Source organism: Ictalurus furcatus, chromosome 19 (assembly GCF_023375685.1).
Source record: "Ictalurus furcatus strain D&B chromosome 19, Billie_1.0, whole genome shotgun sequence".
NCBI classification, from domain to species: Eukaryota; Metazoa; Chordata; class Actinopteri; order Siluriformes; family Ictaluridae; genus Ictalurus; species Ictalurus furcatus.
Window position 1 is genome coordinate 19,559,092 of NC_071273.1, and position 27,406 is coordinate 19,586,497.

The 27,406-nt window shown below is 40.4% G+C and overlaps 2 protein-coding genes across 7 annotated transcripts in view; both read left to right on the forward strand.

Annotated features, from left to right (window-relative positions):
- sbf1 (SET binding factor 1) overlaps nucleotides 1-9,613 on the forward strand; it is a 70,217-nt gene extending 60,604 nt beyond the window's left edge. For 3 of the 5 annotated variants that reach the window (XM_053650840.1, XM_053650841.1, XM_053650842.1), the window contains 13 exons: nucleotides 62-136; nucleotides 584-756; nucleotides 1,554-1,730; nucleotides 1,926-2,027; nucleotides 2,115-2,300; nucleotides 2,450-2,576; nucleotides 3,368-3,498; nucleotides 3,598-3,828; nucleotides 3,954-4,061; nucleotides 5,423-5,628; nucleotides 5,959-6,046; nucleotides 6,197-6,328; nucleotides 7,370-9,613. In XM_053650840.1, coding sequence (XP_053506815.1) covers nucleotides 62-136; nucleotides 584-756; nucleotides 1,554-1,730; nucleotides 1,926-2,027; nucleotides 2,115-2,300; nucleotides 2,450-2,576; nucleotides 3,368-3,498; nucleotides 3,598-3,828; nucleotides 3,954-4,061; nucleotides 5,423-5,628; nucleotides 5,959-6,046; nucleotides 6,197-6,328; nucleotides 7,370-7,468 — 1,835 coding nt within the window. In that variant the 3' untranslated portion in view covers nucleotides 7,469-9,613. The remainder of the gene's footprint in view (nucleotides 1-61; nucleotides 137-583; nucleotides 757-1,553; nucleotides 1,731-1,925; nucleotides 2,028-2,114; nucleotides 2,301-2,449; nucleotides 2,577-3,367; nucleotides 3,499-3,597; nucleotides 3,829-3,953; nucleotides 4,062-5,422; nucleotides 5,629-5,958; nucleotides 6,047-6,196; nucleotides 6,329-7,369) is intronic. The other 2 variants (XM_053650844.1, XM_053650843.1) reach the window with 2 other exon arrangements.
- Nucleotides 9,614-12,273: 2,660 nt separating this feature from the next.
- parp12b (poly (ADP-ribose) polymerase family, member 12b) lies at nucleotides 12,274-27,239 on the forward strand. 2 transcript variants are annotated; one of them, XM_053650846.1, is made up of 8 exons: nucleotides 12,274-12,657; nucleotides 19,146-19,281; nucleotides 21,101-21,356; nucleotides 21,960-22,055; nucleotides 22,195-22,321; nucleotides 22,407-22,575; nucleotides 22,657-22,777; nucleotides 25,321-27,239. In XM_053650846.1, exons 1-8 carry the CDS (start codon nucleotides 12,329-12,331, stop codon nucleotides 25,416-25,418), a joined length of 1,332 nt encoding a protein of 443 aa, XP_053506821.1. In that variant the 5' UTR covers nucleotides 12,274-12,328; the 3' UTR covers nucleotides 25,419-27,239. The 2 variants fall into 2 exon arrangements, with proteins under 2 accessions (XP_053506821.1, XP_053506820.1); XM_053650845.1 differs by lacking the exon at nucleotides 25,321-27,239 and having other exon boundaries at nucleotides 22,657-23,576.
- The last annotated feature ends 167 nt before the right edge of the window (nucleotides 27,240-27,406 follow it).

The window sequence follows — 27,406 nt, forward strand, 5'->3', positions numbered from 1 at the left end:
GCATAGCTGTGCTAGGATATGTGCCGACAGTAACGGGTATCTCTTTATTCTCCGGCCCTAGCGCTGGGTCAGAGGGCAAGGGTCATCTCCCTCTCTCAGCCTAAGGTTTCAGTCAAGGCCCGCAGCTCACCCAGAGGTACAGTAGACCCTGACCCCCTGCTCTCCAATCTAACCAATCAGGTTTCTTAACAGTGATGTCAGCGTGTGTGAGCTGGTGCCCACCCAGCGTCGCTGTCTTATTTTTTTCCCCTGGGCTAACCGTTCACTTTGAGCTCTGTGTCCAGTCCTGTCCAAAAAAATAATCATCTCTGTTTTGTCTGTCTAGCCTGGCATCTCTTTGCACGGCACCCACTGTGTTCTGAAATTCTGGCAGTGCTCTTGTTGTCTGACATGTTGTTTGTGATTGATTGAGTCGATACACTCTGATTGCATCGAGAATGACGCTGATTTCGCTGCCGATATGTGAATGTAGAAATGCACTCGAATCTGTCACCCGCTCAGATTGCACTCTGCGTAAGCACAGCCTGCACATCCCATACCGTGAAGTAAGAGGTGTGTGTGTGTGTGTGTGTGTGTGATTTAGGGAAGTGGGGCAGTATCCGGGGCAGCGGGCGTCTCACTGGCTATAATCCTGAAGTGGGGAACCGGCTAGCAGTGAAAGACGGCCCTCAGGCAAACGGCGGTCCTACCGAGCCGTACTTCCTCCGCCAGCAAAGAGCGTATCTCTATATCATCGGGGACAAGAACCAGCTCAAGGTACCGTGAAAACTCGACCCGGCAGGCTGAAATAACTTTACCGTTCTAGCATCATTCTCTGTTCTGCCATCAAAGACTCTTAATAAGGCAAACGTTATCCTGGAAGCCTTCTTTTCCTCCATTTTGTCTGTTTTCTCTTAACACTTCACTTATACCATTTGTAGATGTTTTGCTTAATTCTAGCAATGCGTATGTATATTAGTAGTAAGTAATGAATAAAGTTACTCTTGCCAGCCCGAAGTCGAGTATTTTCCTGTTAAAGCATGTCCCGAAGTGTTTTATTCCTCTTGTACAGCGTGTCCGAAATGGCAAACATGGCCATCCGAGTATTATGAGCAAAATCCACACACAAAACAAACAGATACATGGTGACCACAGTCACAGTGCTTTTGTTTTGATTTGTTTTGTTTTTTTTAAAGTCGCGTCTGACTGTTGGAAAGAACCGACACTGGGAACTCCTTCCATAGATAAATGTGACATAAAAATGTGACTTTTTGCGTTTTGCTGTATTGTATTCCTCCCTGATACAGTATGTGCTGATATTACATTTTCAAATCGCAGTTTAACCTTGTTCGGTTAAAATATTCCACGCCTCTTGTGCAGATGGAAACGTTTGGAAAGTCTAGAATTTATATTTATTCTAGAAATTCGAAAACTAGAAATAGGACCTTGAGTTTTTCCCTATACCTAGATTGTTTGTGCTGAAAATGATGTCCACTGAACCTCTGTCCTATAAGCATTATAAGAAAATAACCTTGAGCTTGGTTGTGTGTGTGTGTGTGTGTGTGCGTGCGCAGGGAGGAAAGCAGGACTCCTTCCAGCAGTGGGAGGTGGTACCCATTGAGGTGTTCGACGTCCGGCAGGTGAAGAACAGTTTTAAGAAGCTGATGAAGGCCTGCGTTCCTTCCTGTCCTTCCAGCGATCCCAACATGTCCTTCCACCACTGCTTAGAGGAGTCTGAATGGATGAATCTGGTAAAACACACTTTCACACACTTCTATTCCTGACCTTTTCTTTAGTACGTTTTGGAGTGATTAGTTCTAGTGGTAGGGCAGTGAATATAATTTGTGTTTCCGTTTTCAATAAACATACAATTTAGTGTCTCCACTCTAAGCCCCCAGACGTTCTTTTATGTGTGGTAGAATACATTTTGTGTTTTCGTGTTGTAGCTTCACAGGCTCCTTCAGGTGTCCGTTCTGGTGGTGGGGTTATTAGACAGCGGCTCCTCGGTCATGGTCAGCTTGGAGGACGGATGGGACGTCACCACTCAGGTACGGTTGAAGCGCAGGTGCCGTGTTTGTACCGTATCGGCGTTGTGTTAAGTGCAGGATCTGAGCTCCGTGTGGTATTCTGTGTAGGTGGTGTCTCTGGTGCAGCTGCTGTCAGATCCGTACTACCGCACGTTCGACGGCTTCCGGCTGCTGGTGGAGAAGGAGTGGCTGTCGTTCGGCCATCGCTTCAGCCACCGCGGCGCTCAGACGCTGGCCAGCCAGAGCAGCGGCTTCACGCCCGTCTTCCTGCAGTTCCTCGACTGCGTGCACCAGGTACTGTTTAACGCTGGACGTTAGGCAGATCAGTATTGCAGGTTTTGTTCATCGGGGTCCTCATACACGCGGACGGTGTGCATTTATGGTGCTTTTATAAATCGGTTAAAGAAGCTTAAAGTGTTTCACACTCACTCCGCTCTTTCCAGATCCATCATCAGTTCCCTATGGAGTTTGAGTTCAGTCAGTACTATCTGAAGTTCCTGGCTTATCACTATGTGTCTAATCGCTTCCGGACCTTTCTGCTGGACTCTGATTACGAGCGTATAGAGCTGGGTGAGTCTCAGGTCTCAGTCACCTCAAACCTTATACTCTTCATGTTGATTTTATATATATATATATATATATATATATATATATATATATATATATATATATATATATATATATATATATATATATATATATAATATATATTTCCTCCCTGCACTACCAGTCAAAAGTTTAGACACACTCTTTATTCATTATTTCCCCCCCCCACATTTTAGAATAACAATGAAGTCATCAAAACTCTGGAGTAACACAAATGGAACTATGGGAATTATTTTGTGATAAAAAATCCCAAATAAATCAAAATAATTTAATATTTTAGCATTTGTAAAGTAGACGTCCTTTTTGCAGAGAATTTCCAGAAATGTATTCTTGGCGTTTTCTCGACCGATTTCTTGAGGAATTTCCCCGAGATGTTTTTTAAACAGTATTAAAGGAGTTCACACCGACACTCGACTCTTATCGGCTGCTTTTCGGAATATTTCACTCCGAGTCGTCCGTTTAAAATGAATATTTTTGGTAAATAAAATCTTCGTTTTCTAATGAAAGAAATGAATATGTCGGCACGATTATAATTTTGCCTACAACACCGATTTCATACATTTAATCCTACACCTTCAGATCAAAAGCTTTTTAAGATCAAGAGTCAGGTGTCTCCAGACTTGTGACCGGTGATGTGTGTGTATATAGTTTTTCTTAATGCGATGTGGGTGCATTTGTATGTGATTCAAACAGGTTTTTTTTCACATCATGAATGAATAAGCTCCTGCATCGAATGCTTCATGTCCTCTCTATAGGTGTTTTGTATGAGGAAAAAGGAGAGCGGAAGAACCCTCAGGTGTGTAAGTCCGTGTGGGATTACATCGACCGTCTGCACAAGAAGACCCCCGTCTTCTACAATTACATGTTCTCTCCAGAAGAAGACGAGGTAAAGATGTTCAGATGATATGCACGTTTTCTATCAAAGTGCTATGTCTTTCAGAGAGCACGCCTAACTTTCTCCACCATTTCTTGTTCCTCTCCCCAGGTCCTAAAGCCCTACACTTTCATCTCCAACCTGAAGGTGTGGGACTTCTACACGGAGGAGACGCTCTCCGAGGGGCCGTCCTACGACTGGGAGTTGGTGCGAGGGAAACCCGAGGGGCCGGATGAGGAGAGAGTCGAGACGACCGCGCCCAAATCACAGAGGCAGGTGGTGTGGCCCTGTTATGACAGCCTGAGCAAAGTGATGCCGGACGCCATCACCAAACTGCTGCAGGTTTGTTCTGAGATCAGTGAGAGGACAAGTGCTTACGGGACACGGATGACACCATTGCATGTGCAGTCCTCATGTCTTTTTTCTTCTTCTTCTTCTTTTTTTTTTTTTTAAAAATGTGCGTTTAGGATTTGCAGAGCCTTGAGGCTGAGCTTGGACATACCTCTGAGAGATGGAAGGAGACGTGGGATAAGATAAAGAACACGCAACGCACCGAGACCAAACTGGAGAGTCGGGTAAGGAACAAAGACGTTTTATTCAAACGGGATAAGATGGCACGAATCACAGAGATGCAACAAATTCCATGCATCCTACATAAATATTAATACAAACGGATTGTTTTGACCTTCATCATTAGAGCGTGTTCTAGTGCTTGTGGAGACTTCGATTTGCACTTGATCGTTAGTAGGTCACATGACCGTAACGTGTATGTAAGTTTTACCTGTGCTAGGAACTCGGTATCTTACCGAAAAATCCCAGAAGCACCACTTCTCTGACGATTCCTTTTAAACGTGTAGATTTTATTTGGTCTCGCTTCGGTTTTGAAAGGAGACGACAGAAAACAGCGTGCACTTCCTGAAGTGTCTCTATACTGAAGAACATTTTTTTTATTTCCCCGCCCCCACAGGAAATAACAGAATCTTGCTAACAAGATATATGTATTACCTGGGGTTATTTCTACTGATCTTATTATACTGTAGAAGGTATAGAAGAAGCCCCTGAAATACTCCTGTAATAATTACCTCACCTCCTCATTTAAAATGGATTCGATCCAAATTGGGCTTTTGAGAACAGACAGTGTTCTGTACAGAGTGATGATTTTTATGCGAACAAATACCGTGTAACTCCCTGTGGGAATTTTAGATCTTGTCATGAGCTGAGTCATATCTTATATCAGGAAAAAAATAAATAAATAAAATATATATACGCTACTGGTCAAAAGTTTAGACACACTCATTCTTTATTATTTTTTTCTTCCACATTTTAGAATAATCATAAAGTCATCAAAACTCTGGAGTAACACAAATGGAACTATGGGAATTATGTTGTGATAAAAATCCAAAATAAATCAAAAAATTTAGCATTTTAGCATCTTCAAAGTAGACGCCCTTTTTGCCGAGAATTTCCAGAAATGTATTCTTGGCGTTTTCTCGACCGATTTCTTGAGGAATTTCCCCGAGATGCTTTTTAAACAGTATTAAAGGAGTTCACACCGACACCCGACTCTTATCGGTTGCTTTTCAGAATATTTCGCTCCTAGTCATCCGTTTAGAAATATATTTATTTGTAAATAAAATGTTTTCTAATGAAAGAAATGAACATGTTGGCACGATTATATTTTTTGTCTTCGACATCGATTTCAAACATTTAATCATACACCTTCAGATCAAAAGGTTATTCGGATCATGAGAGACATTTCAGTCAAGTGTCCCAAAACTTTTGACCGGTAGTGTATATGTAGCAAAAAGAAGATAGACATGAGCTTTGAATTAAGAAAATATAATAATAATAATTGCAGCGTTTCCTGGAGAAATCTTCACTGACCCCACTCTCTCTCTCTCTCTCTCTCTCTCTCTCTCTCTCTCTCTCTCTCTAGCCCTCATTCTCCAGCTCGCTCCTCATGTCATCCAACCTTACCCACCAGAGACGCACTCAGGGCATGTACCTGCAGGAGAGCGGTGTCGGCTCCTCCATCAACCTGGCGCTGGAGTGCGAGGCCAGTGCCACCTCCACACCCGCCACCAACCGCACCAGCACCAGCACGCTCTACTCCCAGTTCAGGAGCACCGAGAGTGAGAACCGGTGCGTAGCCTGCTGTCCACACGTCTTGCTTTGCTACACAGCAACACGTATTTGCATTTGTTTCTCATTAGTCATCGACGACGTGGAGCGTCTTGCGTACAAGTTTCTCTGGAAAGGAAAACAGTAGAATGAACGCCTTTTATTTAAAACCGCGATCTGCAGTCAGAACTGTTGTCAGAGCTGCTGTTTTAGACGATTAATCAACACCTTCTGACGGAGAATTCGAGAACGTAACCTCAGTTCCCAGCATGTGTTCCCATGTTTGCTACGTATTCATAAACATTGTAAAAAAAAATACTCAAATACACCATGTGTTGCTTTTATTTTCAGGAGCTTTGAAGGAATCTTATTTAAGAGAGGAGCTTTGCTGAAACCGTGGAAGCCACGCTGGTTTGTGCTGGACAAGACCAAACACCAGGTACGTGTGCAGCCTGTCGAAAATGCCAAGATGATCGATGACTCATAAAATCAAATGAAGTCAGGAAATGGAAGGAATGCCAACACTTACTCTGACTTTTTTTTTTTTGTGTGTGTGTGTGTGTGTGTCATTCTTCTTTACTTTTATCAGTTGAGATACTACGAGGCGAGGCAGGATAAAGAGTGCAAGGGGGTTATTGAACTGGCCGAGGTGGAGTTTGTCATCCCGGGCACTCCTGCCATGGGAGCCCCAAAAAACATAGAGGAAAAAGCCTTCTTCGATGTGAGTATTTCTGGTTTTCAGGAATCGTGCGATTGACCATGCACTAAGGGCCGTATTCATAGTTGGGCAGAGTGTCCCCAAATCAGAGCCATGTCTCAGTTACTCAAGATTTTGAAGCCTATTTTTATTTATTTATTTAGCTTGAGCGAGCTGCGATATTAAGTTTAGTTCATTTAAAGTGCACAAAAAAAGTTTTTCCACACAGAGGACGCCGGAGACATTGCTCATCTTGAAGACGATTCTTTTTACGGAGAACATGAACAACTAGGGCTGCAACTAACGATTCTTTTCATAATCGATTAGTTGGCTGATTATTTTTTCGATTAATCAGATGGCGCGGGGCAAACTTTCAGTACACTTTTTTTTTTTTTTGGTTTATTTAAAATAAAATCCACAAACTGAGTGTTACAAATATAAACTTCAGACTAAAACTTTACAGAACTGTTTGTCCAAAACAGAAAAGCACCCAATACACACACACACACACCAGAATGTATATTATTAATTGAGGACTGTAGTTTAATTCAGTGCTTTTTGTTCATCCATAAAAAATAACGCATATAAACTAAAATAAATGAATATAAAAGTTTTTATGCGTTATTTAGATTGGGATTATACCCGACTCCTCTTAAGATTATTATTATTATTTCACTGCTTACCAGCATCTCATTAATATCCTCATGTTAGTCTTTATTTTTAATCTTTCATTTCATTTTTAAATGATCTTGTTTCTGTTGCGTTATATTACATTTGACAGCAAGGAAGAAAAACCTGATCTGCTTCTTAAGTCCGCGTTTTCTATCCCCTGATTGTTTGGGGCTTAAAGGCAAGTGCCAGTGTTAAAGGCTAGATCTTGATGCTATCGAAATAAAACTCCGTCTCGGACACCTGTACTCGAGGAAAAAGGTGTTCGTGTATCTTTCCTCGTGTAAATATCGACTTAACTATCGCACTTACAATCCATTTTAGTATTGGATTCATCATCGGATGCGTTGCAGGTTTATCCGAAGCTGATCGACTCATTCTTTTCTCTTTCCTCAGCTAAAAACGACCAAACGAGTGTACAACTTCTGTGCGCAGGACAGCCAAAACGCACAGCTGTGGATGGACAGTATTCAGAGTTGCCTATCTGATGCCTAGATGAAAGGCAGGCGTGTGTGGAAGAGAGACGTTACTGTGATTGGACACATGGGTGATGGCCATGGCTCTCAGCCGACGATGGCGCAGAGAGAAAACGGCGTTGATCTTATTAAAAAAGAAAAAAAAAAAGGTGCACTGCACCACATTTCAGTGTTTTTGTATAAAAACAAATTACAAAAAGCAAGGGGGAAAAAAAAGCCTAAACAAAGAACTCCCTGAAAGACTGACATGGACATGAGTAGTCCAACCACTATACACACCTCCCGGATGTTCTCTTTTGCTCTGTGGATATGAGGCATGGCGTCACTAATACAAATTTCTCGTGCCCTTTCTTCCTTCCAAACTACTGCCAGATAAAGAATGCTATGCAGGGGTCTGAGCATGCCCAGTACAGCACCTCAATGACCCAAGCAATGACTTTATAACACCGTTAGCATCACTTCAGCTCTACACTGTCAGATTCCACGCCACGTTTTAAGACACGCCCATTTCCCTGTAAATCATGATTGTTCACCGCGCTTGGATTCCTTTTCACTCATAACAGCGACGATCCCGAAGCATACAGAAGCACGACGTCCTTTCAACGGTTCATGAAGGATCTTTACGGTTACCTGGTTTCATGTACAGATCTAAAAATATCAGTATATATCCGCTATCCCAATGTTAGTCATTCCTAACTCCTCCACATGCCAGTTCTCACGTTAGCGTGTTTACAGAAACCAATAAGAACCACTATTAACTTTAACAATGTAAGGATCTGTTGTGTTGTGGTGATTTAAATTATGCTTAAAATATCTATTTTTTAAATGTCATGCACATGAGCAGGTGAAGTGGTCTCTTGATGGATCTCCACTTCAACAAGTTTACACCGGTCATTAGGCTGATTTGGAATATATATTTTTTTTCTTTTTTTTAAATAAAGTGGCCCATCCATATTTAATAATCTTTTCATACCCGCTGAAGTCGTCATTTGGTGGAGTTTTTAATAACTCTGGCAACCTGTGCTTATCTATGGACCCTACATTAAAATAGCTTCTTTCCTTTTTTTTCTTTTTTTTTTTTTTTATTTTTTTTTTTTATTTTTTATTTATTATTATTTTATTTAGAATTGTTAATCAGAAGCTCAGGGTCACCTGATCTCCAATCACACACCTTGTCATTGTCCGAAGCAGTGTTTTTAGCTACGGTCTGTTACTTTCGCTTCAGTCCTGTACATAGAGGAGTTTCCATCTGTATTATTTAGAAAGCGTCTATTTAGCTGGTCTTGGTGAGGATGCAAATAAGTGTCACCCCCCCCCCCCGCCCCCTTTTTTTTTTTTTTAAACCTCCGAATACAAAATACATAAACTAACACATCCACATATATATGTATGTATGTATGTATGTATGTATGTACACACATACAGTGTAAAATAGGGTAATTCCGCTGTCATGTTGAACATAAAATTTGAATTGTAGATTTTTTTTTGTTCTGATAACTCCCTTTGTACATAATATCCAGATTTCTATGTTTGTTAGTAATTTATTTAACTTTGTCTCCTCAAAACACCACTTAACGTTTTGAATTAGAAACTCCAATATGTGCCATTTGTTTATTTCTGTATTAACTATTGACTAATGCAATTTTTTTTTTTAAACCTTCAGATATGACTCAAATAAATCCTCAGTGTCTTTTTTCTAACATGGTGGTCCTCTCACACGGTACCGTCTCCTGAGGTGGGTTGGTGTTATAGGAGCAGGATTACAGAGAGTGTGTTGTTCTTGGAGTGCGCATTCATTCTCTTACTCAAACAGCACGCTTATACATTTATACTGTTGCAATAAATTATATCCAGCTTAAAGAATACCCTTTTTGGGGGGCCAAGCACTATGTATTGGGAATACTTTTGGGGGCGGCAAGCACTATGTATTGGGAATACCTTTTTAGAAGGGGCCAAGCACTATGTATTGGGACTACCCTTTTTTGGGGGGCCAAGCACTATGCATTGGGAATACCTTTTTTTGAAGGGGCCAAGCACTATGCATTGGGAATACCTTTTTTGAAGGGGCCAAGCACTATGTATTGGGAATACCCTTTTTGGGTGGGCCAAGCACTATGTATTGGGAATACCCTTTTTTTGGAGGGGGGGGGGCAAGCACTATGTATTGGGAATACACTTTTTGGGTGGGCCAAGCACTATGTATTGGGAATACCCTTTTTGGGGGGGCCAAGCACTATGTATTGGGAATACCCTTTTTTTGGGGGGGGCCAAGCACTATGTATTGGGAACCTGCTTGATATTATATGTATATTATATCATATTTATTTTTATGCCCCCATTCTCCTTCTGAGCTAGGTTCTGTTGTCAATCATGTAATATATTTTTTAGGCTTAAATCAAAAAAACATTGTCCCTTGTTTTAACTAATTATTTATTGGTTTTGTGCTGTGGGTGCATGATATTTGCACACATCTAGAAAGTCAGTTGTTTTGAAGCAGGTGTAGATAATCTCTTTCAAAGACACTTGTACGGTTTAAAATCAATCTGAAACCCTGAGGTTACTGAGAAATCAACTATTTTAGCCATATGCATTTAAAGGACATGACTTCCAAGATGGTTTTGACTCAATGCTTTTTGTTTCTATTAAAAAGTAGAGTACTGCATTTGAAATGTGCAAAATCATACCTTCAGAATATTTAATAAGTACTCTTCGCTGCTATTGAGGATCGGTATGGGAATTGATGATGATCGGGATCACAAGGGATTTGAAAATTCCTGATCAGATCCATGTGATGTATTGTAATGGACATGCCTAGACACGGTCATCCCTCAGATCTTGCTGTACATGATTAATAAAACTGGTTCCTTAGGGGTTATCTTCCTAAAGAGGTTCTACTTGGAATCCTCTCTGAAAGAGAAACCCTCTATTACACAGTTCTGCTAGAACCTTGAAGGACCTAAAAGGATTGCCTTGTATTTGACTTTGTCTAACTTACTGTCAACTCTGACCATGTCCCAGTCCCTGGTGTTGAAAAGCTTCCCTACAGCATGATGCCGCCACTTCCCTGCTTCACTGTATTCATACGAGAATAATTTTTGTTTTGACTGCCAAAATGTATAGCGTGCTGGATTTGAAATGTGTAAATGTGCAAAATCTGAGCTTTAGGATGTTAAGATTGAAACCAATCTGATATTGAGGATTCATATGGGGACTGAAATTGGACTCAAATAATAGAAATTGGATTTAAAGTTCTCAGATCATCTCCACTTGATGCTGACAATGAACGGAGCCCATTTAGATATATTCCCCAAGATGCTATATGCTGTAAAGCAGGTTCTTCACGGGTTCTTAGTTTACTACAAGGTTTTCTTTGGAAGCCTTTCTGAAAGGGAAGAACCCCCTGTTCCACACAGAACCTTAAGGGTTAAGCCAGAACGACAAACCAAAGAGCCTTTAAGAGAGTATATCGTCCATTGGAGATGTTTCCATGGTCATACACTCGTGTAGTTTCTAAGGATTTCTTTGTATAGTTAACCATCTAAAGGGGTTCTACTTGGAACTCAATTACACTACTGTCACGGGTGAGATGGTAAGTTTCGCTCCACTACAGAACAGTGTTCATATACATAAGAATATATCCCAGTCTTTTTTTAGGAAACAGTTACCTGACCTTCTTGTTCTTAAAGGGTTCTTTAATAACTCTCAGATTTACAGATTGCACTCTACACCAGTGGGTTTCCAAGTGGCATCCATGGAGCATAGCCAGCCCTGCTAAAATATGTAGTAAGATATATTAATGACGTAGGCCCATAATGATATCCACTAGACATAACTTACCACCAATAGAAGGCAACATATTACCAGTAGAGACCCACAGAGACCATTACAGTTTCCATTAAAACCAATACAATTCCCATTATAACCATAAAATAAATTACAAATTCTATGAGGGCATCTAATGGGTTTTGTTTTTTTTTTTTTCTTCAAAATCTTTTGTCATCGTTGTTTTGTTTGCTACAGTGGTAGAAATCACAACACATTATCCAAGTTATCATTGTATTTTTGTCATTATTAGCCCGTATGATTGCGTACTTTATTTGACTTTGTCAATACCTTATAACAGCAAGGCAATTTGATAATCGTAAACATTTACTGGTTCATTTCCATCAAGTAAATAAGGAAATGGTACAATAATATATTATACAGCATATCTCACAAGTTTGATTAATTCTACCTGCCCTGCTGGGGAAAAAAACCCAAAAAAAAACAATAGAAACCATTACAGAAATTCAAATGGTTTCCACTACAAAACCTATTATAAACCATTACCATTATTGGTCCTTAATGGTATCCACTAGACAAATCGCTACAAATAGAAGGCAACAATTTACCAATAAAGACCCACAGGGACCATTACAGTTTCCATTAAAACCAATACACTTCCCATTATAACCATTACAAATTCTATGAGGGTTTCTAATGTTTTTTTTTTCCTTCAGCAGGGATATCTCACAAGTTTGACTAGTTCTACCTGGGTTTTGGTAGGTAATCAGAACAAAAACTGGGATTTTATTTTTTTCATAAGTTCATCATGGTTGTTTATACGGCCTGTTTGAAATACACAAGATTAGATTTTTTTACATATAAATCTGGAAAAGTGGTGTTTGCGCTTGTATTTTGATGAGGTATGATGATGGTGCTGATGGCGGCCATGTTGAAATTCTCCTGCGGTCACTCTCTTCACACACGCACGTTCACATATTCTCTCTCTCTCTCGCTCTCTCTCACACACACACACACACACACACACACAAAAAAAAAAAAAAAAAGACCAGACAGACACTCTGCTTTCATTTCGACAGAAGTTGTGGAGGATAAAATGTCCAGCTACTCGCGGGTTATCCATCACGCTACGAGTATCCTGTGCAGCCATAAAGGCTCCATGGAGCTGTCTCAGCTCCACAGGAAGGTCTACCAGCGGTTTGATATCAGTGACGAGAACTTCTGGTACATACTGAAAAAATGTCCGAGATTCGCAGTGGTGCGGAACAAACTGGGTGCAGAAAAAGGCGAGGCGGATTATATCGTAGTGGCCAAAACATCTCTGCGCCTGTGTAAAAGTTACGCCAAGCAGGACTGCTTCGGCTGCCAGGACCTGCATCTGTGCAAATATTTCGTTTATGGAAACTGCCGCTATGGTAAAGGAAGGTAAGGACTGTGTCCTGTTACAGGAGGTGAAAACAGACCCGCTTGTGTTCGTCTTTTCACATATCCCTACACTTTACAAGGCCAGCCTGAGGTGCTTGGACCCCTTGGAGCAATTCCATTTAGAGCTACGACCATTCATACAACACATCAGATATTCCTGTTAGAGAGTTATATGGCTGATTTAGACTGACGTGTTAGATTAATGTGTATAGTTTTAGTTCAGAGCATAATAAGAAGCACTATGGTGGCCCACAGGGTCCTCTTTTAGGCCCCTTATTGTTCTCCGTTTATTTACACCCTGCTGGATAACACCCTCCAGATGTACCCCTGTTTCCTGTTTCTTAAGCATGAGAACATTTATTCGTCCAGACCTCTCAAATAAATGTTCCACGCTGTAGTTTTCCTTATAAATTATTTAAGGTGTGCGTTTTCCTCGCACCCCGAGTCCTGTCTCCGGCCTGTGCGCACCGAGGGTTTCCTCTGAGTACTCTCCCCCAGTCCAAAGACTGCGCTGTAGGCTGATTGTCATTTCCAGATAATATGTAGTGTGTGAACGTATGTGTGATTTGTGCCATGTGATGGGTTGGCACCCCGTCTAGGGTGTCCCCCACCTTGTGACCCGAGTTCTCTGGGATAGACTAAAGATTCCCCTGTGGCACTGTGTAGGATAAGCGGTATGGACAATGGCTATATGTATAACCAGAATTTAAGGACCAATTATGTCCATTAAAACTTTAAATGCTAATTAGAGGTGCACTACGTGTATATATGACATGTATATGCCTGACAATATACAATTCCCCATAGTTCATAGGGACACAATCCTAAATTTGTTTAACTGCATTTAATCGTATATCAGCCGCTACGATGAGATCAACCAGTTGGCCAATCAATTTAATCCTACAGATCATGCGGTGATTTTATTTAGCGTACCCACCCTGAAATCAGTTCCTGTTTACATCACTGGTTCCTTCCTCTTAGAGCTCAAGGGTAGTCCACTTCTCCACCTGATCATCAATTCCTGTAGGTCCTGGGACTTAAACCTACAACCTCAATTCCAAAAAAAAAAGTTGGGACGCTGTGTAAAATGTAAATAAAAACAGAATGCAATGATTTGCAAATCTCATAAACCCATATGTTATTCACAATAGAACATAGAAAACAGGAAATGTACCATTTTAAGGAAATAATAAGGTCATTTTGAATTTGATGGCCGCAACATGTCTCAAAAAAGTTGGGACAGGGCAACAAAAGGCTGGAAAAGTAAGTGTTACTAAAAAGAAACAGCTGGAGGAACATTTTGCAACTAATTAGGTTAATTGGCAACAGGTCAGTAACATGATTGGGTATAAAAAGTGTATCTTAGAGAGGCAGAGTCTCTTGGAAGTAAAGATGGGATGGAATCTGGATGGAAGCATATGTTCCTCTAAAACGTTTGTATACCTTTCAGCATTGATGGTACCTTTCCAGATGTGCAAGCTGACCATTCCAAAGGCACTAATGCATTTCCATACCATCAGAGATTCAGGCTTTTGAACTGAGCGCTGATGGAAAGCCAGATGGTCCCTCTTTTCTTAAGTCCTCTTTAGTTTAGAGGATGCGGCGTCCATGGTTTCCAAAAAGAACTTCAAATTTCGATTAAATGAAATGAAAATGCGCACACAGATTAGCGATAATTCTGAAACGTGCAGGGCTCCAGGCAAAAAAAAAAAAAAATCTAGGAGCCATTGGCTCCTAAACCCAAAATATTTAGGCACCAAATCAAATTTTCAGGAGCCAAAATATAGTGATGTCATATGATATATGATGATATCATTGTTAAAAGGCTGCCTCACACTGCCTTTTCTTTCCCCTCTGTACTGTCTGCCTTTGTTTACTCTGCCTCCCATAGTTTACACAATGTATTCTTTACATACACGATATGTGCAATGTTGAGTATATCATATTACCGTAAATATTTAAATATCCAGTCATATGTACAATTAGTTGTTTCCTGCTTATTCAGGCTCAGAGTCATGTAGCCTGCATTTAATTTTATTTTCAATTCCCTCATCTCTTTTTCTGCGACTTTATCACTAACACGTTGCACTGCTTTCACGGTTGGGGTGGCACGAGGGGCAGACCTAGTAATGACACAATCCCTGGCGTTCTTATGTTTTTTACTGTCACCATGATTCTTCGCGGTTTCTTTTTTTAAATGATTCGAACTGGTACTGAACTCTGTTTTACCAGTAATATCTTGTCCTGCTTTAGCACAAATTGTGCAGTACATTTTCCCGTTATCATAACGTAACCAGGCGAAGTCTTGTAGCCCAGCTGATTTAAACTGTCTCGTCGGGATGAGAGCCGCAGAGACGGGAGAGGAAGACTCGACTCGCTGTGCTTCGCTGTTATCCTCTGTAAAAGATTGCACACCGATTGAAACGGGCTGGGATGACTCAAATCTCACTGTGCAGTACATTTTCCCGTTATCATAACGTAACCAGGCGAAGTCTTGTAGCCCAGCTGATTTAAACTGTCTCGTCGGGATGAGAGCCGCAGAGACGGGAGAGGAAGACTCGCTGTGCTTCGCTGTTATCCTCTGTAAAAGATTGCACACCGATTGAAACGGGCTGGGATGACTCAGATCTCACTTAAGAACTTTCACTGGTCGAGCTGGTCTCAACATTGTCGGCATCTGATGTAGAGGAGGCAGGGTTTGGACGGGCAGGGAATGAGAAAAAGTCTGATATTTTTCGTTTGCGCATTTCGTTTTCTTCTCAGCTGGATAACGTTAGTTAACTACGCAGTTAGCTAGCCTACATATAACATAACATACAAATTCAAATTCCAACGAACTAAACCACATCAAACTAAATTAAACACCTTTAATAAAGTGTACACTTCCAACTTTTTAACCTGATAAACATGACGTTAAACCTATTTCTGTTCATCTATACAGCCGACGCTTCAACCCCTGCAGGACAAGAGTGCAGAGTTTCTTTACTGGAAACCATACAGGAGTGCACGCGATGGTGCAGGTAGACGCAGGCGCAAGAGGAGATGACAGTTCATTAGCCTAACACAAGACGTATCGTAATTTCTATTTAATTTGTTTTTTTAATTTTGTTTGTGGGTAACGGTGGCCACTGGCGACTGGCAGAAAAAACATGGTCGCAAAATTAAAACAGTCCGTCACATTGGCGACCATTTTAGTCGCCATCTGGAGCCCTGACGTGTATATCTCAACTCAAACATACAAACTAGCGACTGATTATTCAAATTAAAATAATGTTTTATCAGTTTAAATCAATCACATCTTTTCATTACTGTAAACTTCTTTTCTCAATAGTACAGCTAAATAAAATAAATAGAAGAATAAATAAGAACATATCAATTTTCATGGAAATAAGATTTTGTCCAAACAAACCGGGACATTTAAGCAGGATGTAACATATAGTATGTATAAACTGGATATAAAAGTGTGGTTCACGCAATCAAACCATTAAAACTCTTGTCGTTTTTTTTTGTTGTTGTTTTTAAAAAATGGCCGACTAGTACTTCCAAATCCTCTTTCTAAAAAATTCTACTCATCACTTGAGAGGTTCTTGGCCAAAATAGCAAGCATATACACCATTACCACTAGGGCTAAACGCTCTCTCTGACGCAGAATTAGTTGCGTATATGCAGATATTTCTGTGCTAGTTTGCCTAGCCTAGGGAAGTTTACTTTGTGAAACATGTAAATGTGAGCATTGAGTTCAGCAACCACTACTTCTCTATCTGATCTCTACCATGGGATCAAATCAGAGTTTTCTTCATGGCTTTAGCAGCAGGTGGATTTTACACTGGAGTGGACCGAGTGCCTTGTTCACAGATTCCAGGACCTGCAGGTCCTGCCATGAGGGCGGTAGGTGTCACACTTTGTGGTCTGTAGAGAGAACCTTGGACAAAGCATTTTGCTGCTCAAGGACTCTTGCTATCATTTTCTGAGTGAAACCCCATTGTATTGAGCGGTCTGTCACCATGGCATGCTCTGGGAGGTTGAGCTCTCTTTGTGCTTCCCACAAGGCCAGTCTTTTCTCCCAGCTGTGGGAGAAGTGTCTCGCTATCTTCCTGCATATCCCAGTAGCCCTGTTAATGCATTGTGCTTTATCTTTCACAGCATTTCCTGTGAATGATGAGTGTGAAAAAACACAAAACATTTACTTACTACAGTGACCTTGCAAAACATTTTAATATTCACACTCTGATTACATGCCCAGTTCCATACTAATAGCATAAAACAGCATAAATATAAAAATTACAACAAACAAACAGTTAATATTCATATCATGTCACCATCCTAATGAATGCAGTAGTAGGCAAATCGCTGTTGCAGATGTGTCTTTTACGCGCACACACATCTCTTACAGAATTATGTTTCATGCTAATAATTAGCCCTAAATTATTTTATTCTTAAATCGACGGTACAACTACCTCAAACCCCCCATGGTTAATTGCTGTCCTCTTAAAAAGTACACTAGTATAAAATATTTGATGTAGCCTAATAACGAAATGTGAAATCAATTGAACTTCTCGATGGCCAGATGAAGTCTATTCCCAAAGCACTGGAATCTAGTCCACTGATTAAGCTCCACCGCTTTGACACTGACTACGTTGACATGGACAGCAGTAAACTAATTATTGACCTTATTCTGAATAAGACAGTATTCTGATTAAGGTGTTTACATGAGTCGCTTTTAGAATATTCCTTTCATGTTCCCGTTTTACATGTTATAGAACATAGATCGATTAACAGCAGACGTCATTACGTCACCGCGCCACGCCGTCCGACGTTCACTCCAGAATTTCACGTATCGACATACAGTCCGTCTTCGTTATGGTACCGTATATAGTTTTGGGTGTTTCATTTTTAATTTTACGAAAGCTTCAAGTGCGGTTAATTATTTGTGATGCTATACATGCAAATAGACGACTGCTTGAAGCCGTGGGCCGCGTCCCAAACCGCGTACTGTATATTAGCCGAAATACGTGTAGTTCTCCTACTATATATCAGGTAAGTATGCGGTTTGGGACGCAGCCGTGCTCTCTTGTTTGCCGTCAAACGGTTGAGCACGGCCGTGTGTGATCGTGTCCTGTCGCGAAATGCGGTGAAAACTTCCACACGACGTTAGTAGTGTGATTAAGGTGTATACATGTCTGTAATACATGTCCATAATGCGACTAAAACAGGAATACTCCACATGTCTTAATTCCATTTGTGTTTACTTCGAGTGTGACTTTAGTCGGATTAAGGTCATCAATAATCGCTGTTTACATGCTAGTTTCTTAATCAGAGTATCGTCGTAATCTGTTTAATATTGTAGTATTGTTGTCCATGTAAACGTACTGAACGTTAGTGCCGTTGTCTGTTGTGATAGCGACCTGACGCTCATGCGTTTTAAAAAGCTCTCTGCATACACTGGCGTTTTAAAACATTTTCCAAAAATTTCTCGTCCACACTGAGACGTCTGAAAACTCTTACATCCCGATACCGCGCGTGCGTAAAAAGTAAGACGCTTTGGCCCGCGTCATCTCCATCAGGCGTTTTTTTAACAATGCGATATGAAGGTTGTACAAAGTGACATTAGTCTTTAACAAAGCTATCGAACTGGATATCAGGCACAACACCTACAGTACAACATCCTCCACCGTCTTGTTTGTTTCGAGTCGAGTGGGTCACATGACTAGAAATGCGTCATTGTTTCTGAACTAAAAATATAACATGTCCGTTTTCTCAGTCCACACTACAATGCCACAATGGTGTTTTCAAATTTATCCATTTGGGAGAGCGTTCTTGAAAAGCTCCGTATTTGCTGGACTAAAATGCCGTCTCCGTGTGGACAGAGAACCAAAACGTAGAGAAAAGATGGGTTTCCAGATTTTTCCGGTTAGATGTAGACGTAGCCTAAGAGCCTAAAGTGTGCAGTATGGAGTCCCACAAGGTTCTCTTTGAGGTCCTTATTTGTTGTTGCTGTATTTGACGCCCCTTGGACAACTCACAAATTTATGTATAATCTTATTTATATATATATATATATATATATATATATATATATATATATATATATATATATATATATATATATATATATATATATTAGTGTGTGTGTGTAAATAATTGGTCCATAATAGGGCAGTAGTGGCTCAACAGTTAAGGCTCTGGGTTGTTGATCAGAGGGTCGGGGCTCCAGGGGCGCTGTATCATGTTTGACCCTGCGCTCTGACCCCAGCTTCCTAACGAGCTGGGATATGCGAAGAAAAGAATTTCACTGTGCTGTAATGTTTACGACAAATAAAGGATTCTTCTTCTTCTAAATTTAGGTTATTAGGTTATGTATAATTTTTGTATTTATAATTTTGCATAGTGCTTACAAGGATGTCTGATATAATTGACATAGTGTGTGTGTGTGTGTGTGTGTGTGTGTGTGTGTGTGTGTGTGGGTGTGTGGGACATTTGACATTTAGGAAGGAATGTAAGTTCTCCCATAACATTCAGTCTGAGCATAACTTTCCCCTGCTCCGTGAGTGCACCCTTCACGAGCTTCATGAGGAAGACCTCTTCCTCCTCCTGCTACAGAACGACCCTGCACTACTACCTGAGGTGAAGGCAGACACACCATTCAGAACAAACATGCACACACACACACACACACACACACGCACACGCACAGTGGCCACCTTAAACTTCTCCCCTGCCATAACCTGTGCAACCAGATTTGAGGAATTCTGCTTTGTCATCATTCTTCCTCACCATCATCATCATCATCAGTGTTGCACTCAGAAGGAAAATGACTCACTGAAGCATGACTGGCTCTCTGTACAAGTTGCACATTTGTACTTAAAACCAAACAGATGAGTGCTTCTAAAGGATGCCATCGTCCGTGTCTCAAATATTGCTTATACAGTTGAGTGCAAAAGTTTGCATACCCTCAAGGCAAAATGAAGAAGTGTCTGTTTTCGGTTTAACAGATGCTCCTTTATCCTCACAGGTAATGAACTGCTAGAAATGAGCGATTAAAAGTGAAAATAATCATCCATATCATAACCAGTTATATGACGCAATATTGTTGTATGAACTCCCTTCGCCTTTATTACCGCCTCCAGCTTCATTTATATCTTTTGGATCATGTCATTTGTAATATTCACGCCTCTTCACAAAGTCTTGATTCTGATTGGTCAGGAGGTGTTGATTGATTAGTTTTCTATAACAGCAGCTCTGACAGTAATCATCACCAGTTCAAATTGTTTTGCTATTCATTTCACCTTGTTTCATTTTCACCACGTTGGAAATATTTTTAGTTTTAGATTCTAAATGACAAGAAGTACTTTTTTTTTTTTTTTTCCCCATTCAAAAATCATGCCACATGCAAAGTTTTGCTCTCAGCTGTATTTGCTGTTTATCCAAATGCAAACCCGTGTCTTGTGCAGAATATAAACTATTGAGTGCACCACTGATGCGAAAATAGATCATAAATAACACACTTTAGGTTGTATGTGATCGTGTATGAGGGCATTCAGACGCACTCACAAGGCGGCTCACCCGAATGTCTTGCTTTTGCACTGGCTAAAATATTTCCACCTCAAATTCTCCCCAAGTCTGAAAGTAAACTGCTAATATTTGCTGTGCATTTCTGTGTGTGTGTATATGACTCATCTTTGGCCATTATTTAAGTTTCATTTCAAGATGAGCTATTTCTGCGTTCTAGGTACCGCCCCTGCTGTTCGAAACGCCTCTCTCAGTGCTCTGAAATGAGACACGGTTTTCAGAAAAGGATAAAATACAGCCGTATTTGAACAGGAGGTGCACTTTGACGCACGGGTGTAGATTGTTTAAGTGTAAAGACAGCGAGTTACCCTGCTGAATTGATTTAATTTATTTAAAAAAAAAAAAAAAAAAAAAAAGGGTTCCAGTTTTGCATCAAGTGACGGTTTTAGTGTGATTTAAATAGAAGTAAAAACAGATGTTTTTAAAAGGAAAAAAAAAAAGAAAGAAAAAATGAAGGAAAATAAAACCAAAAGAAGGAAAGTGTGTCCGCTTGGATGAAGAATTGCAGATGAACGGATTTTGGTGGATGTTTCAAAGTGAAGGAGCCTCACCCTGTTCAATGTGATGTGTGGGAGATGACATACGACGCAATTTTTAAAAAGAAAAAAAAAAAAAAAAAAGAAAGGAAAAAAAAGAAAGAAGGAAAAAAAAAAAAAAAAAAGACCGGTTGAAAATATTGGAGATGAAAGACCTGTAAGTCTTGAGGTAAAGTAGAGGTTTGGAAAAGCATTGTGGTGTAAATGGTAATTGATTATCTTTAGCGTTTTCAATGTGTGTTCGTGTGAATGTGCATGCACGTGTGCTAGTACTTCCTTTTTCCAGTTCTGTTTTGCCGCTTCGTCTCCTGACGCCGCCATGCTTTATCCGTGTGCAGGTGTGCTCCCACTACAATAAGGGTTCGGGGCTGTTCGGGTCCTGCACCTTTAAGGAAAACTGCACTAAAGTGCACATGTGCCAGCACTTTGTGCAGGGCGATTGCATCTTCGGTACCAAGTGCAAGCGGCTTCACCGCGTAGACGAGTACAGCCGCAGGATGCTGGAGGAGCGCGGCCTCGGCAACGACATCATCCAGGACCTGCCGTACCTCTACCAGAACGTTTACTACCTGAGCGCCAATGCTGCAGATGCAGGTGGGTGTGGAGATCCGGAAAGCCGAGCTTGTGGTTGTGTTGCACAAGGATGCGAATAGTGTTGTTTATTAGTGCAAACAGGAGCATAATGGCAGCATTTAACGTTATTAATCATGATGTTTGAATGGACTGAATTTGAAAACCTGTTAGATACACAGGAAGATTTTATGTCGTAGGATAAAACGTGAAAATATTTTGAGTTTGTGTTCACCACAGACCTTATTTCAGGGTTTTAACCGAAATCCCATTAAAAAAAAACCCATTGACTTTGGGATGAAACCGAAGCGCGAAAATGCTAACTCGCTTCCGGGTTTTGGCGTTACAAAATGAAGTCATCCCTGCACCGCTCTATGGTGACTGGCTGTAAGTTTAGGAAGCGCTCTGATATTAACTGACTCCTAGAAGCCCCGCCCCCTTCCCGCCATCTCACCGTAGTAATATTTTAGGTTAATGAATATTTTGAAATCAAATCGATCAATGTATGTTCGATTTTGCTAATATGAGACAGCTGTAAACTTAACATGAGCATTTTTTTGACCGAAATGAAAATGAGATAATTAACGTGTGTGTGTGTGTGTGTGTGTGTGTGTGTGTGTTTTCCAGAGAGGATTTCTGAGCCAGTAAGCAGATCCTTAGAACTGGTAGAAGAGAAGAATGAAATTTGTCTCCACTTCATTAGAAGAAACTGCAGATTTCAGGGTCTGTCTCAGACTTTTATTCTTTCAATCTGATTTTTCAGTCTGCATCTTCTTTCTTTCTTTTTCTCCCCTTTTTTAAAATTCTGTAGTCCTGTTTTGGTTTTGTGTTGTAAGAAGATACTTGGCCAATCTGTGTTTAGAGCAGTGCAAACTGGTGCATTTTAATCTGCCGTATAAATGGGAGGTGAATGAGGGGAACGGATGGAGGGACCTGCGAGGGATGGAGGAGATTGAGCGAGCCTTCTGCGACCCGAAGAACATATTCGGGTCAGTAAACACGTGCACACAAATACACAAACTCTGTTGTTTTTAATCGTCATTGATACTTATTTTCTACTGCTCGCTGGTCCAGTCCAGGCTCGAAGCCGGTGGATTTTCAGACGATGACCAGGTCTGGGCATCCAGTGCGCCGTCTCTCCACAGTCTCGTCCATCACCAAGCCCTCACACTATGTCCTGACCACGCGGTGGGTGTGGTACTACAAGGGAGACCACGATAACTGGATCGAGTACGGCAGGCCGGTGAGAGACGACGGCAAGGTTAACAAAGCTTGTAGTGTCCTGCTGTGCGCTTATGATTTTGTGTGTGTGTGACTTTGTCAGGACGATAAGCACCGTGTGACATCTGTAAAGTCCAGCGATCTGGAGGAAGCGTTTCTGACGGACAGCAACGCTGAGGTCACGGTTATAAAGGGCAACAGACATTACTTTGTCAGTTTCCAAGGTAACCACACATTTAAAAAAAAAAAAAAATTCATAAAACTTAAAAACACACCTACAATAGTTTTATGTACAAACAGTACTCCGAATAGGAACAACTTATCTGCATTTCATACGCCTGATCCCGCCTACTTGTTCTTTTATTTATTCATTTTAAAGCATATCCTTCAGTAAGTACAGGGAGACTGATAGGAAAAGGATGTGGCTTTGTGAGTCCGGACCTGCAGCCGGGTCCTGAGAGTGTAAGAGATGAAGTATTTAATGAAAATTATGATGTTCTCAATTTATTTGTACGTTATGACCACATCGTAATGTGTAGGAGTGATATCCAGACATTTCCTTCTCATTTAATTTCGCCAGACTAAAGAAATGCAAGAACAGAAATACTAGCAAATAATTATTTAGTTTTGGACCAAATTAAGGGTGGGTCATGTCCCGAAGCAGAGCAAGTCCAGCAAACTATTAAAGTGCACCTATGATGGTTTTTCAAATATTACCTTTCATGTAGTGTGTTATATACGTAGCTGTTTGTGAATGTAAAAAGTCTGCAAAGTTTCAAACATCAAAGCGCACGACAAACAGAGTTATTGACTCCCAAAAGAAGGAATCGATTCTGAACAGCTGAAACGAGTCGTTAGTGATTCCAGACTTTACTTCCTGTACTAACCTACGTAGGTTTGTAACAAAAAGCCCCGTCTCTGGTCTTCATCCGCTGCTCACTGACAGCGGTAGACCAATCACAACAGACTGGGACATCTGACCAATCAGAGCAGAGTACGCTCTCTGAAAGGAGGAGTTAAAATGAATCCTTTAGAACGAATCATACACTGAGGGGGAAAAATTATAATGCTGCAGTTTAAATTATGAGCACGTTAAAGTGTTTTTTGACCTCGGATCTATCATCTATTGTATGAGACCTTTAAACCATAATAGGTGCGCTTTAAAGTAACAAAAAAACATTCAATTAATACAATACATAACAGGGTCAAACCAGAAGACCGTCCTCTTCTACAGTGTCCTATTATAGCTCACAATTCGGGAAATTGCACCGTCACGACATACAATCGAGTGTAAAATTTGCCTCATGCATGATTGCATTATAAATATCTTAATACGTTTATTGTAATAATGAAGGCTCAATTCTGACACGCCCCGATAGTCATTATATGTCGTAGTTTGTGCAAATTTAATTTGTGTAGATTTTTGACAATGCCATAAAGGTGGACGAGCTAAACAAGGAGGATACCACGTCGTTCAGTTCTACAGTCTGATTGGTCAGAGGGTGTTGATTTAGTTTTCTATAACAGCAGCTCTGATGGTAGTTCTGACTTCATGGCAAATCAAAGGTTTATATATTTATGTACGTGTTCTTATACATTATTGTTTCTATAGTAACAACTCGCACATGGACTTGTAAGGCAGACACTTTATCATTAACTGTAAACAGAGTAAAAAGTATGATTGGGTATTGTTAGCTTTGGCAATTTGATGTGGTACGATTGAGGTCGTAAGTTTACCTACGCTTTGCAGAATCCCTACCACCAGAAAAAAAAAGAGAGATCATAAAAATTGCATTTTTAAAATTTACTCCTGCCTTGAAAAAGCTATTCCACATAACAGATGTTTACATATAGTCCATAAGACACAATAATAACTGAATTTACACAAATGAACCGGTTCAAAAGTTTACACACGCTTGATTATTAACACTGTGTGTCGTTGCCTGGATGATCCACGATTGTGTTTATGTTCTGTGAGAGTTGTTCATGAGTCCCTTGTTTGTCCTGAGCAGTTAAACTGCCCACTGTTCTTCAGAAAAATCCTCCAGGTCCTGCACAATCTTTACTTTTCCAGCATTTTCTGCATATTTGACCCCTTTCCAACATTGACTTTATGATGTCGAGACCCATCTTTTCACACTGAGGACGACTGAGGGACTCGTACGTGACTGTTACAAAAGTGTAAACATTCACTGATGCTCAAGAAGGCAACACGATACATTAAGAGCCAGGGGGGTGTAAACTTTTGAACAGGATGATCGGTGTAAATTATTTCGTTTAAAGATCTTTTTTTTTCTTTCCATATTTCATATTCATATTAATTTTGAAGACAAAAAAATAACAATTTACACAGATCATCCTGTTCAAAAGTTTACACCCCCCTGGCTCTTAATATATCGTATTGGCTTCTTGAGCATCAGTGAATGTTTGCACCTTTTAGAAGAGGAATAAAACACTTCAGGACGTGCTGTTATAGGAAGGTATCCACTTCACGGCGATAACAGTAATTCCGTTTTATATCAGGCCGCATTACACCGTACTATAACCGCACGCCTCCAAGTGTTTTATCTCTTACATATTTCTGATAGTTAAAAGATTTTGAAACCCATCATGAGGAAACTCATAGCTTTTATACCGGAGCTTTATAATGCTGTAATTAATTCGCAGTCAGGACTGATTACAGTTTGCTATGAATTTAAATTCAATTGGGTGTCGAATGCTGTTGGGCCGACCCGCTCTTATTAACGTTAATGACTCTGTGTTGCAGATATGTACCAGAGAAACCCCAAACACAACACCAAGAGGAAAGTACGCCGGCGACCATGCTTCGTTTCCATCAGCGAGGTGGAAAGTCAAATAGCGTAGTGAAATACACACGCGCGCACGCACACACAGATGTGCGTATACCTACTGATATATGATTCTGTACAGCACTGAGCGACAGTCCATGGTGTGTGTACTTACTTTGAGTACATTCTCAATGCACAGTGACGGACTGTAGTGGAAATGTTTATATAAAGACTTTGAGCCATGAGGGAAGTCGAAATGAAATGTAACCATCACGTTAGCGTTAACAAAATACTATATTGGCAAACAGTGGATTATGTTAGAATTTACAATATGTTACATTTAAAAAAACATATATTTTAATGGTGTACGGGTTAAAAATGTTATCTTTTATCCTTAAACCAAACATTTCTCAGTTCAAAAGTGCCCGGTTACGGCTCTGAATCATTTTGTTACTAATGAATATAAATAGTACATATTACTCTTCCCTGTCAATCAGAGTGGCGTTCGCCAATAGTGGCCATCAGTGAGCTCATGTATGTGGAAGAGGGCTGATTGCTCTTAGCTCTGAGCAGCGGTTTGAATAGATTCGGTTGGCTGGCTTGATATGTTTGAGGAAGATATGTTTAGTAGTAGGGATTTTCGAGTTGTTATTTGTTTTTCCCCTCAATGTATCACAGGTCGTGTTGTGATGTTCGGTGAATGCAGAATGAACTACAGTTCCGTTGCCGAAATATTTTCTGCTTTGTTTTGTAACCATGTGTTGGTTTATTTTTTTATTGAACAGTATTTCATTGTGAGAGAGTGGTTCATTTCTGTAACCATCAACAATAAATTTTTCCTGCCATTCTTGACCCTCTTTTATGATTTGAACATTTGTTATCCATTATGATGCAAACATCTGAGGCTGTGTCAGCATTGTCACTGCTCTTTAATTATGTATTCTGATTAGTTCTTTAGTTAGCATGCGCGGCTAATAATGTCATACTACAACCACTAGGGGGTGCTGGTGCGTAGCTTGAAGAAAGGACTAAGATGATAGAAATGTACATATGCTAATATTAGAAAGTGGAATTTGTGGGGTTTTTTAAAGATTTATACTCAGATGTATTTGGTTTATACTTGTAGTAGTGAGGACAATGTAATGTACTGTAGTGTGTGTGTGTGTGAAGTCACAGCCGAGGTGAAACATGATGTTCTGTGAGATACCCCCTTCATAAATATTAAATCAGTGCTGATAAATACAGACTCATAACTTTATTATTCGGTTCAATTTATTTTACTTGTTTACTTGTACTTGTTTTCCTGTAAAAGACATTGACACAAAGCAGGTTTACAGATATCCTGGTGTAGATTTAGATCTTTAACGAGCAAGCCGGAGGTGACGGTGATGAAGAAATGCTCCCTGAGACGACATGAGGAAGAAACCTTGAGAGGAACCAGACTCCAAAGGGAACCCGTCGTCCTCTGAGCGACACCGTATAGTAAAATTATAGATCATTACAGTACAGAGGTGTAGAAGAGTAAAGACAAACAGGACTAAGTGTGTTACAGGATGTTCAGATTTGAAGAAGAGTCCTGGGAGGAGCACTGGACAGTCTTTATGATTACACCATCAGTTTTTAGCTACAAATTTACTGTATCTAGGTGAGATTATCCACTGAAGTAATGGTGGGCATTTTTCTTTTTACTTTATATTGCTGACTTTTAAAAGGTGTCATTGAAACCATTATTTTTATGACCGTGTTAATAGCACTTTGTTAGCGAACCTGAATACTGTGAGATATATTGTGCATCATGAAAGTATTGTGCTGGTTGTTTTCCCCCCATATCAGACCCCTACACTAAGCTATTTCTTATGGTAGCGGTTGCTTCTCACTCTCGCATTCAGTTATCACTTTGTCCTGGTCAGAGTCATGGTAGATCCGGTGCCTATCCCAGGAACACTGGGCGTGAGGCAGGAATACACTCTGAATGGTGTGCCAGTCCATCACAGAGCACCGCTCACACTTATTCACACACTCATTTACACCTAGGAGCAATTTATTTTGCATCTAATGCTGTGT

Coding starts and splice junctions, on each gene's coding strand:
- parp12b (XM_053650845.1), top strand. CDS start 12,329: ATGTCCAGCTACTCGCGGGTTATCCATCACGCTACGAGTATCCTGTGC. Junction 12,658..19,145: donor TGCCGCTATGGTAAAGGAAG/GTAAGGACTGTG, acceptor TTTGACATTTAG/GAAGGAATGTAAGTTCTCCC. Junction 19,282..21,100: donor ACCCTGCACTACTACCTGAG/GTGAAGGCAGAC, acceptor ATCCGTGTGCAG/GTGTGCTCCCACTACAATAA.